The sequence below is a fragment of the Cygnus olor genome, chromosome 2 (genome assembly GCF_009769625.2).
Source record: "Cygnus olor isolate bCygOlo1 chromosome 2, bCygOlo1.pri.v2, whole genome shotgun sequence".
Classification (NCBI taxonomy): domain Eukaryota; kingdom Metazoa; phylum Chordata; class Aves; order Anseriformes; family Anatidae; genus Cygnus; species Cygnus olor.
In genome coordinates this window covers 127,202,483-127,215,092 of record NC_049170.1, presented here as the reverse complement: position 1 = coordinate 127,215,092, position 12,610 = coordinate 127,202,483, and the positions used below count along the sequence as shown (strand labels likewise).

The 12,610-nt window shown below is 40.3% G+C and overlaps 1 protein-coding gene across 1 annotated transcript; it reads left to right on the top strand.

Annotated features, from left to right (window-relative positions):
- The first annotated feature begins 54 nt into the window (after window positions 1-54).
- Window positions 55-8,056, top strand: RPL7 (ribosomal protein L7). The gene is made up of 7 exons (XM_040546018.1): window positions 55-1,228; window positions 1,843-1,945; window positions 2,544-2,710; window positions 3,347-3,484; window positions 3,831-3,940; window positions 4,974-5,184; window positions 7,994-8,056. The coding sequence occupies exons 1-6, from the start codon at window positions 1,215-1,217 to the stop codon at window positions 5,180-5,182; spliced, it is 741 nt and encodes a 246-aa protein (XP_040401952.1). The 5' UTR covers window positions 55-1,214; the 3' UTR covers window positions 5,183-5,184; window positions 7,994-8,056.
- The last annotated feature ends 4,554 nt before the right edge of the window (window positions 8,057-12,610 follow it).

Below are 12,610 nucleotides of genomic sequence, written 5' to 3'. Positions count from 1 at the left end.
CGCCGCCCGCCGCAGCGCCATCTTGAGGCGGTTCCTGCTGTCAGGGGCGAAGTGTCGGGGGTGCGTTCACGTCGCCCCTCGGCCTCGGCAGAAATTCGGGCTGCGGAGTTTTGGGGAGCTGACGGGGAAATGGGAGGGCTGGAGATGCGATGGCGTGAATTTGGTTTCCAAAGAGATCGTGGGTGCCCGTGTTTTGATCAATTTTTCTTCCCGCTGGAGAAAGTGAAATCGCTTCAGTAAAAAAAAAAAAAAAAAAAAAAAAAACCGTGCAAAATCTTTTCAGTACTTAAAGGAGACTTACAAAAATGATGAAGGGCAACTCTTCGCTCAGATTACAACAGGACAAGGGGGAATAGCTGTAAACTAAAATAGGAGAGATTTAGATTAGGTGTTAGGAGGAAGTTTTTTACTCACAGGGTGGTGAGGCACTGGCACAGGCTGCCCAGAAGCTGTGGGTGCCCCATCCCTGGAGGTGTTCAAGGCCAGGCTGGATGGGGCTTTGGGCAACCTGGTCTGGTGGGAGGTGTCCCTGCCCATGGCAGGTGGGCTGGAACTGGGTGGTCTTTAACGTCCCTTCCAACCCAAGCCATTCTATGAATCTATAGTTCCTTCTACTCGAAATATTTTAAGTCTTTTATTACGTATTTGTGTTCATTACAGTTTTAATGAGATCAAGTGACATAAGCTGCTGTATTAGAATAAAACAATGCTATTTTACAAAAACAAAACAAAACAAAACAAAACACAAACGTCATTGATGCAGCTGCTACCTAGCACCTCTGTGTGCAGTCAACAAATAACCCCAAGAAATGCCGAACATTCTCAGCCCGGCTCCCTACTCCTTTTCCACACCGAATAATCCTTTACTACTCCAAGTTCTGCCACTTTCTCTCCTTCTCCTGAATACATGTGTCAGGACTAGTTTCTCCAAGGGCAATTTTAACAACGTACGTAGGCATTCACAGGATCAAGGCCCAGGCGATACAGTAAGAAGCACTAAGCAACTTTCTAAATTAAAAAAGAAAAAAAAAAGTGACGTGCCCCGCCGAGCTACTCAGGCGCTCCGACGCCACCTCGCTCTCCACGCCGCGATCAGGCAGCGCCGCGGCCACCCCAAAGCCGGGGTCCTTCCAGCGCCTAAAGCCCTGCCGCGCAGGCGGGCGGCTTAAGGCGGCCCTGCGCATGCGCCCGCCCTCTCTCTTCCGGCGCTGAAGATGGCGGACAAGGAGTAAGTACCCGCGGCGCCTCGCTGCTATCCGCCGCCATCCGCGGCCGTGGCGCCCTTCGGGCTGATGGGGGGACGCTGCCCGGCCGCGGGGCCTCTGTCGGCCCCCCGCGGGAGGAGCGGGAGGACGGGGAGCGGCGGAGATGCGGCCGCAGCCCGCTCCGTCCCTTCCGCAGGCGGCGGTGGCTGTCCCGGCGGCCCGTGGTGAGGTGGGGAGGGAGGGAGTCGTTATTGCGTTATAAACGCCGGTCTTGCGGCTTTCTAAGCGTTTAATAGCTTTAAATTCTAGTAAGTTATAAAGTTACAAGGTATAACTCTTAATTGCAGTCGTACTTTCTGTTTTTCTCATTTTAAAGCACTTGTTGAAATGTTAATTAGCCGTAATCGGCGTTTGGAGAGCAGATGGAAATATCAGGCTTCCTTGTTTTAATGCAAAAGGCGATCCTTTCAGGCTGTATTGCAGCTTGATAATAACTGGACCAAGTTAAATGCAAACTGCTTAGAGACAGTAGGGCCTGCATGTCCGTCCTGCCCCTTTGCATCGGTGTTTGTAATGTGCTGCTTCTTGCTGGTTTGAAGGAACTTGGCTTTTAAAAGTGCTTTTCTTCGTCGTTTAGAGCAAAGAAGGTGCCTTCTGTACCGGAAAGCCTCCTGAAGAGGCGGCAGGCTTACGCAGCTGCAAAAGCGAAACGTCTGAAGAGGCTGTTAGCTCAAAAAAAGGTGAGTATGTCACGATTGCTTGCTTGAGTTGCTGTTGTTAGGTCAGCAGAATGCTACTCGGATTACGTTAAAAGAAGAGTAGCTTCATAGTATTTAGCTTTAGTATTATAATATATAGGTCTGAAATACCAAAAAAAAAAAATAAAAATCAAGATAGTGTATAATAAACCAGATCTGGGCAAAGAAAGCAAAGGCAAAGCGTGTGATTCTCCATAAGACTAAGGTTAGTCAACAGTTGGAACCATAGGATATCCCGAGTTGGAAGAGACCCACAGGATCATTGAGTTCAACCCCTGGCTCTGCACAGGACCACCCAAAAATCAAACTTTCTGTTTCAGAGCATTGTCCAAATGTTCCTTGAACTTAAAAGGATTTTTGTAAAGAAAAGTTTGATGTGTGATAATATTTATAAGTATTGTTGAAAATAAATCACTGTTACGATGTGACAGAACTGACGGTCATTTTAAAATCCATGTTGCAGATGTTGCTGTAATCTGTGGAACTGTGGGGAGTTTGAGAATAGGCTGTGTTATCTGAATCTGTTTTTCATGTATTAAAGGGCATTATATAATCTTAATTAATGTTTGATTAATTACAGTTTCGTAAGGCGCAAAGAAAAGTCATCTATGAAAGAGCCAAAGCTTACCACAAGGAGTACAGGCACATGTATAGGCAGGAGATCCGCATGGCCAGGATGGCCCGAAAAGCCGGCAATTACTACGTTCCAGCTGAACCCAAGCTTGCCTTTGTGATCAGGATAAGAGGGTGAGAATTAATACAGATGTAAAAGAACGCGTTTTTATTTTCAAAAACACTGAAAAAGCCTTTTTCTTTGTCACTTGTATGTTTTGAGGGCTTAAATTTTTGTAAATAAATCCAAGCCTTCAGCTGGTTGCTTGGAAAGTTACTGGCAGTAATATTTTGGATGCAGTGTAGGCTTAAGTGTAAAATCATTAATTCTGGGCATGTCTGCTGCCTTTAGGAATCTGGATTTTTTTTAAGACGAGACTGCAAAAATATGCAGACTGTTCTGTTTCATTTAACTTTAATGAAATTGTATGCAACTATTCTGTACTGAATGTTGTCAGAAGTGCTTATTTAACTTTGTTTTGGTGAAAGTGTTAGAGAAAACTAACAGCTATATGCAGGAGATCATAAGGATATTTAGCTCTAAGATGTGTATTTTTTGTTTTAGTGTGTTTCATGGTGGTAGATCTGCCTTAATACTGAAATGCATTGAGATAATAAATAACATAATAATCTTGCTCTGTGGAATTGGTGAAAAAGCAATACCTTTCAGATGGGACGATAATACTGGTTGTTTTCTTTTTACCTGTTACTGCTTTGGTGATACCTCTCTTTTCTGGGGTGCAGATAATTGAGTGTCTGTGTGTTCTCTAGCATCAATGGTGTCAGCCCCAAGGTCCGTAAGGTGTTGCAGCTTCTTCGCCTGCGTCAGATTTTTAATGGCACATTCGTCAAGCTCAACAAAGCTTCTATCAACATGTTGCGGATTGTTGAACCCTATATCGCATGGGGGTGAGTGAAATTGTCAGTTTTATCAAGTTGGGATACAAATGTTGCGTCTTTTGCGTTTTGCTACACCAGATGTGCAGGTTTTCCTGTGTTCAAAGTGTTCTTGGTTCAGAGCAGGGAAAGTACAAGGTCACAAAAACATGGTTAAGGCAGTGCTTGCTATGTATGGTTACATTCTCACCGTAGGCTTCTGGGAGCTCAGTATGAGTGAAGTTTGCTTCTGTGTTGCTGTTGTATTTGTGTTTGGGACATGCTGAAATGATCTTAAATTATTTGTTACCAAAATTTCACTTGGAGTGCAGGTTGTGAAGTTTTAAGGATTCTAATTTTTACTTGACTGTTGTTTCAGTTATCCAAACCTGAAGTCTGTGCATGAGCTGATCTACAAGCGTGGTTATGGCAAGATCAACAAGAAGCGCATTGCTCTGACTGATAATTCCCTGATTCGGAAATGCCTTGGTAAGTAGAATTTTGCTTAAAAACCAAACCCAACTTGTTGCATTTGTATGAGTAGTGCTAAGCTGTACAACTGTCCTTACCTGTCTCTGGAGAATAGTAGTGATTAGTTAATTAAATCTATTTCTGTTGTAATACAAAGCACATTGGAAGTAACTTTCATTTTAAAAGTATTAAAACTCAAATGTCAAGAACCAAATTCTAGGATTTTACATTTTACAAATGCTTATTGTAAACTCGACCTTTAATAGGACAGTAGTTGTTTCAGTAAGGAGAAGGTGCTGCAGCAGGAAAGAAGCCTATCATATGTGGTTGTGAAGTTTCAAATTTAATATTGGACTTTGCTTGTATCGTAGACCTTCATACTTGCTAAACAGCCTTTCTTAACTTGCTGTGAGAAGATGTAGCTAGTAAAAGCCATTAATGTACTTTATAAAAGCAAAACACAGCGGTCATTTGTCAGGAAACAGACTGATCTAGGATGCTCCTCCTTGTCCAGTCATGCCTGGAATAGAAGCAAACACGGATCTTTCTTGTTTAGATCTCAAATCAGACTGTCATGTTCGGCTTTTTTTTCAGATCATAGAGGTACAAGTAGTATGCTATAAGGATGTACCTTTTCAGTATTGTATTTTACAAACAGTTCACTTGTAACATGTCAGTGAAGAATCTGGAAAGGCATTAAGAAAACGTGGTGGTACATTACTGAACAGCATAAATAGTTGAGTGTGAATTTCCCTGAGCTACATGTAGTTAGTTTTTAAGTATCCTAATCCTGCTGTGTTCTCTGAAGAAAAGTTCTATTTTCCTGAGGTCCACTAGACGGTTGTTTGCTTGTTCCTCTTGCTGCCTCAGGTATGAACTATAAAATAGTGTTGAGTTAGCTGCAGCTGATGAATTTTAATTGGGAAAGTTGGCCATGGGATGTCTCGATAAGGTGGATGCTTTCTGACTTGCTGAAGTTTATGAAGCTAAATAGGTGTAACATTGATAGCGACTGCGTAGCTCTTCTGAAAACAACTTTCCTGAATTTTAGGAAAACTTGGCATCATCTGCATGGAAGATGTGATCCATGAGATTTACACTGTTGGCAAGAACTTCAAAGTTGTGAACAACTTCCTTTGGCCCTTCAAGTTATCCTCTCCTCGGGGTGGAATGAAGAAGAAAACAATCCACTTTGTGGAGGGTGGAGATGCTGGTAACAGAGAAGATCAGATAAACAGACTCATAAGGAGAATGAACTAAAGGTAAGATCTTACTTCCTAGTTAATAGCATTCCCTCTTCTATCTCTGGTATATAAGCTGAAGCTGTTAGTGGTTGATGATTCATGTTTAGTATATATTCACTCATGCTTGAGTGGTACCTACAGTAGCCTAAATACTTGTGAAGGAGTTAAATCTTGTTTATAGCTGATGCTTTCATGACCTGTAAGCATTCCTCTTGTTTATTTTCCATTTACCAATAACTTGTTTCAAAACATTGTTTGGGTTTTATGATGATAAGCCTTGAGATTTTTGGCTACAATTTTCAGTCACTTACGAATTCTTCATATAATTGAAGTCTTTGCCTTTGTAGGGACAATATTTCTCCAGAACGTCTGCTTTCTGAAAAAAATAGGCTTGGGATAAACTAAATTCTCAACTTATGGCATGTTAATCGTCTGAAGTTTCAGCTTGTTCAATCTTCATTCAAAAGGATTCAGTTGAAGCTTTTATGTTAAATAGTACTGTTATTTTGAAAGACAAATTTGCCCATTTGACTAAACTATCCTTGAGAAATGGGAAAGTGGACACCTGACCTGAAGTATTTTGAGAGTGACAACTGAGTCCTGAAGTTAGTATCTGCTTCAAACAATGTCATGTCTTCTATTGTTGCTGCTGTTCCTGTTTTGAGAATTCTGTGCCATGCAATGACAAAACTAAAACTTTTTTTTAACCTCAGTTTTCAGACTTCACATTGGTTTTTCCAATATTCTCACACACTAAACTAGCTTCAGTGTTGCTCATATCAATTCTCCATCAAGGAGAAAAGTCTTTTTGTTAATGACAAATACGCTGGACTTTATGCTGGACTTTAAGAAAGCTTTGTTTTAGGATGCTTGGAAAAAAAAAAGTGGGCAAAAGCAATTCTTCTCAAACTAACTCCTCCAAAGAAGAAGCGTTTCTGCAGAAATCAGACATGTTCAGTTTACTTAAAAATTAGTAACTTCCAGAGGGTTCGGTTAATGAAACAGCACGTAGTGATGAGACTTTAGAGCTTAAAATATGAATGGAAGCTGTTTGGATGAGTGTTCTCAGAAACTTACTTTTCTATAGGGAAGGAAGGCTCTGCTTTTTCTCCTTAAGCCTTTTCTTAGTGGTTTTGTTGAGCTCAGTCATGTCTGCTCCCTGCCCAAGGAGCTAAAGACCACCTATGAAATAACCTTCCATTTGACTGACTGAGCTGTTTCGTTGCAGCAGATACACGTGCAGGCCCTGTTCTCACTCCCCTGAGCTTCTTGCCTATTCCTTTCTGTCTCTGTGGGTGAAGCAGTGGAGTTTTAGAGCATTGGTTGCATGGCACCTGGAAACTTGGTGCTTGAGGAAAATAGTTGCTCACTGGCAACAGTGTTCCCATAAAGCTATTTAACTCATCTGAGGGAAGAAGTGGGTAATTTTGAGAAGCAAAGTTGCCTGAATGTTTGCCCAGGGTGATGTTATGTTACTCATGCTAGCATTCTGTAGAAATTTTGCTGCTGGTGGCACAAACTGCTACACGTTCAGCACTGGCAGATGCTTCCCTTAAGTTAATTCAAGAGTCTTGGTAAGAAAGGTTGAGCACAGCTATTTTCACTTCATGTTCGTATGTAGTTCTTGAGCACAAGATGAAAGCTACTGTATTTAATTGAAACCTGGCAACTTTTCTGACAGCATCGATCCTTTTCCCTCCATCTTCATTGATAAGAATCTGAAGTTTTCTAGTGGTCTTGAGTTTTCAGGAGCCTTGCTGTAGGAGGTCAGTTTCTAGCTCACTACTATAGTGGCTATAAACTCCTGTGACAAGTAGTATATTGGCAGAAAAGTTAGGAATGCTCATGGCTGTTTGTATTTTTCATTGCACTTCTAGCTCAGAACCCCATGTAAGTAGCAGACAGCAGAGCCTAACTACATCTGTCAGTTTTTAAGAAGTGAGCTTGCAGTTTCTTGTTTCTGGCTTAGGAGCACTTGTTCAGCTTGGACTGCAAACAAACATACTTCTGGTGTAAAGCTGGATACTGATTGTTCTTGTCTCCTGCACTTCCACTCTTGCTGTTTTCCTGCTGTTCAGAATTGAGCGTGCTTAAAACATAACCTGTATGCAGAGAATAATGTTACAGCTTCTGCTGAGGTTATAAAAACTAGAGCTGTAGGCTCAGATGAGATAACGACAATACTCTTAGCACTGTCTTTCTGAAGGGCCATGTATCTCAAGGAGAGGTATTTTTCTTAATATGTAGATGGCTTCCTGCTATTTGTCTTTTTGTTAGCAGCAATTTCAAATAAACTGATTCCTTAGTCTAGGTTGGGAAGAAATTAGGGCGTAGTGCTTGATTTTTATTTATTTTTGGACAACTCGTAATTGGCAAGATACTGAATTTCATTAGCCCTCAAGAAAACTTTAAAAGGAATTAGAGACAAGTTTGCTTTTTTGTTTTAGTTCTTGTATATAAACAGTCCCTGAAACTTGCTGAAAATGGGGTTACTGCAGAAGTTACGATATGTGTAGTGCCTCAGGTGTCTTTAGATACTGAGTTCCTTCCTGCTAAGCTTTTATACAAATAGGAAAATAGGTACTAACAATTATCAGTAGAAGTGTTTTATTCTGTTAGTTCTGGCACTGGAGATCAGTGTTTTGAGTAAAGAAATGTCAGTACAGAAGTTACTGTGTGCAAGACTAGTGAAGTTTTAAATACGGTGAAATAGTCAATATTTTCAGCCCACATTATAAACTGTAGAAATGTATGAACTCTTTGGGTGGCCAAAGTAGTTTCAGATATTCATGCGTCTAATGATGTGTATATTTTTTTTTCCTTTCAGATTCAGATGTCCAGCTGCAGTCTTTCAAAATCTGGTCTGTTAATAAAATCACCTTGCACAAAACAGTCTCATCTCAGTAGTTCTTTTTGTAATCGTTTCTCACAGTGGCTTTAGTTGCTAAGTTAACTTTGGGGTAACCTCTTTGAAACTCTAAATGCCTTTGAATTCATGTTATACGGGTAATATTGTTTCAGTTTCATTTGGAGGGTGAAGATCCCAGGCAGGCAAGGGATTTATTTTTGAATGGCAACAAGTAATTATTTTAAAAGCAGAGTGAATTATGAACTCAGCTATTTGAGGTGTATGCTGTGGGGGACAGGATTCGTACTTCTAGTGCACTAGAAATCTATGTGAGATTTGTCTGTGTAAAGAGTCAAGGTTAAATCAGTTAAGATGTTAAGATCCTGATTTTAACATCATAGTAATTACTTCAAGCTCTGAACAACTTCAGATTTCTTTTAACCAAAAGTCAAAGGCTAGGTTTTTTTTTTTAAGGTAGTGGCTTCATTGAAAATCGTTGAGTGCTTTCATTTGTTACTGTAAGGACACTGGTAAAACAACATGAGTGTCAATCAGGTAAGAGTGTTTTCAAATGTGAGTAACTAGGTTAGGAAACCCAAAGATGGGTGACAGTCCTCTGTGACTGCAACTCTAAAATCTAACACAGCTTGTGACTAAATGTGGAAAAAAAAAAGTAATGACACCTGTGCCCATTTGAGGCAATCACTGTATTAAATCAGAAGAAATTAGCAGTTCTTTACAGATGTTCAGTGCAAGTAATTAGATGTTATGGATGAATGAGTTTATAAGTTAGTTGGAAACCATTGAAGTATTTCATTTGTTAGGTATCTTTTTAATGTGGTCTTTAAAGGGGAAAAAAACACTTTCATAAAGTTGATGGATTAAGGGGGAAAAAAAATCATATTGAAAATTACACACTGCACTTTTATCTTCCTGAGACACCAGTTCTTCTGTTGAGCTTATACGAGTACTATCTTAATTCTATTAGCTTAGAGTTGCATGGAGAGGCAATAAGATGCAGATACCAGGGCGACATACCTGGAAAAAAATTTGGTAACTTAAGAACACAGTACCTGGGTTGGTTTAATTGACAGAGTGCTGTTACTTTGCTACTCTGTCCTCAGTTTTTTCCCTTACACACGTTCTACTATACCAACTTCTCAGCAGAAGAGCATTGCACACATCATGAAGCAAAACAAATGGATAGCAAACTTTGTATAAAAGGTATAGGCAGAGAATAAAAGATTTGCTTGTGAAGTTAAAAGTCCTGTCAGACCTGTCAGTTGTCTGATAACGTTACACCTTAGGTCCCAAATTTTGTTTAAAGAATACGTGCGTTAGGGAGGAAGAAGTTGACTTGGTTTTCATGGTACTTGAGCAACTCCTTTTTCTTAACCTACCTCTGAAACCCACTTTCAGATAACTTCAAAATGTTACTACATGGTGTGGAAACCAGTATTAAAAGCCTAGCTATGTTAGAAGTCCAATAACCCTGCGTAATTAGAGGAGTTAGTCACCTTTTATACTAGCACAACTTTGAGGATTTCAGATTTGCTCTTCAGGCATGTCCCATGGCATTCAGTTATAGAAGCAGCACATGATTGGATAGTTGAGGTCAGAATTTGCACTGGAAATGAGGCATGATCCACTTACACAATGCATGAATAATACATATTGGAACACTTACAAAGTAATGAGTTAAAAATGTAGCTGTTGAAGAAAATCACTTGGTCCCTAAACAATAAATAATGCAAATCCTTTATCAACGTTTTATGATAAAGTTCAAGTTCTTGCAAACATGCTGTTATTTTTTTCACTCTTCGGAACTGCCAGAGACTGACACGTTCTGGAATAAAACTTCTGTGAACTCTTATCCTCCTTCAGAATGGCAATCATCTTTCTCTTTTTCTCAGAACTGAAGCCAGAAGCTTTACCTAATAGCTATTGGAGAAGCAAAAGGAGACAGTTTTGAAATGCTAACAACTCGCTTATAAAGTTTTCAGGCATGCTAGGGTTTATAGGCTTTACGGTTAATTGGTATTCCTTTGCTGGTGTCCAGCTCAGGCAGCCTGTTTCACTATCACCAAGTGTAAAGTCATACATCTGGAAACAGAATGGGAGTCCGTCCCGGGAATCAGTGTTTTGAGAGAAGGCTGGGAGACGTGATGGATGGTCAGCTGAACGTAAGCTCCCACTTGGCCAAATGCAATTCTTGGATGCATTAAAAAGGGAATATCAAATAGTATGGGGGAGATAATATTACTTTTGTTCCAGTAGTGCTAACACTAGTGCCAAATGTAGTATCCAGTTCTTGTGCCAAGAATCAAGAACATGCCTTATAATATTAAGAGACCTTAATTTATTCAGTTTAAAGACAGACATCGTTACGAAATGATTATCTACCTATAATTACCTTTATGGAGAAAAGTAGTTTGATAAAAGAATTCTTTGATCTAGCAAAGTTATAATAGGATGAAATGTCTTGCAATTGAAGCCAGATAACTTTTGGCTTCAAGTAGGCAATTTTAATGGAAGATAATTAGCCGCTGGAACGCTTAACCAGTCGTGTGCCAGGTTCTTTGTCAGTGGTCATTTCTAAATTGAGGTTTATTTTTTTTTCTTCCCTTAAAACGTATGCTATACTTCCAAGAGATTTGTAGACAGCAGTCACAGAGCCTCCCTTACTCAGCAGAAGTTACTAAGTGTACCTCTTTAGGTACTCAAAGGATACTAGAGCCCTGCTTTCAGATGTCTGGCCACCCACAGTGGGACTCAGAACTGCAGTGGTGGATGCTCCATTCTTCACAAGGGGATTTGGAGTAACGCAGCACGCACAGTGGGAAGTCACTTATCTACATTTTAGCAGTAGATAGCGCTCAGGAGAGGGAGGGTAGCCTTTCATGTACCTCTTATAGGCTTTGCTTCCTCTGCCCATTTCCATTCCTGCTGCCTGCTCCTAGTTTCCAGAAGACTCCTTTCTACAGAATTGCAGGTGAGAAAATCTGCACATTTCTCGTTATTGAAAAGTTATGGCAGGGAGATGATCGTGATTTTAGCTTAGATTTGGAAAGAAACTACAGAGTGGACAGAGATATGAATCTAAAAACAGTCAAGCTTAGAAGGGAACAAAATCTTAGTCTCACAAATCCTGGGAAAAATGTTCTGCTCAACTGGTTTCATTAGGTGTAAATTGCAGTGGGAATTTCTATTCAGGGATGTTTAAATTGATCATTCCAGTTGTCTTTTGTGCAGTTCCCATTCTTCTTGGCATACTTGTTTCTTTTAAAAGCTTCTGTACCATACCAGACTACCACAGGCACCTAGGATCCCCAAAGTGTCTGCCCTGCCTAAATACAGGTTTTGATGTTAGCAGGCTCTTTTATGGTGGAGTTTTTTGTGACGGAAGAGCCTGAAAAATCAGGTGCTAAACTCATGAACTGCAGGTGCTAAGACTGAAGATGTTCAGAAACAATTTTCCACACAAAGCTTCCATCATTTTTTACTCTGTCCCTAGATGATGACACCAGCCATTTCTAGTCTCATATATTCCTGAAAACTAGAAGTACTTGTGACCTTGGGTCATATTACAAGCAAGCACATTTTCATAGTTCGCAGTTGTAAGCAATTTTCCCAGAATTATTTTTCTAAAGATAACAAACTCCACAAAAGCAGTTTTTTATCTGGTGTTTCTTCATATAAACTGCTCATCGCACCAAATGTCTTTCACTATAAAATAACAACTTGCTTAGAGGAAAACAGTGAGAAATAAGGGAGTGTGCTGCCTGTCATGGGGCCACGTGGTGGATATGGGGAAGAAAGTACATGCAAAGTAGAAGCTAGGGTACAGGAGGAAAAGGGAGCATATGGAGGAAGGTATAAGCAGCAGTATTACCCTTTACTTGCTTAGCACTGCTTTGCAGTGCAGAGAGGCTGTAAATCCCGTTTAACAAACCAGCACACCACGTGCTTTACATGCTGCTCATCCTGGGCTGCTCTGGAGGTACCAAGCAGAGGTGGTTGTTGGTACAACTCAACCAGCCTCGGAGTCTGCCTGGAGCACTCACCATCTCATGGCAAACGTGTGCCCGACACCACTGCAGCAGTGCTCTGAGCTCTACCTGTGGCGCGTGTGTCCACTCTACTGCGCTTTGTTAGGAGCTATGTGGGGATTACCACACTGCCATGTCTGAGGGCATCTGTTATCGAAAATACTATGCTCTTTCTTGACTTCACAAAATTCAACTGAAGTTTTCAAGTCTTGATCACCCTGAACATCTAATATATAGAATACCACAATAGTATCTAATAACTCCAGCATAATGCAAGTTTAAAATTTTGATACTAATATTGTATATCACACGTCATTATAATAAGGCCTCCAAGATAGAAACAAATACATTGTAGTGAGCCAAGAAAAGCAGCAAAATAGGATTCAAGCAAGGCTCCAAGCATCTCTAATTTTAGTTTGAAAAAAAGGTGGACTCTTTTTTTTTTTTTTTTTGCTTCTTTGCCAGGTGTTATTTAACACAACTGAACTGCAGAACAAGTCTAACTTGCTAAACTGTGATACTGGCACTATATTTGTGTGTGTGTGTG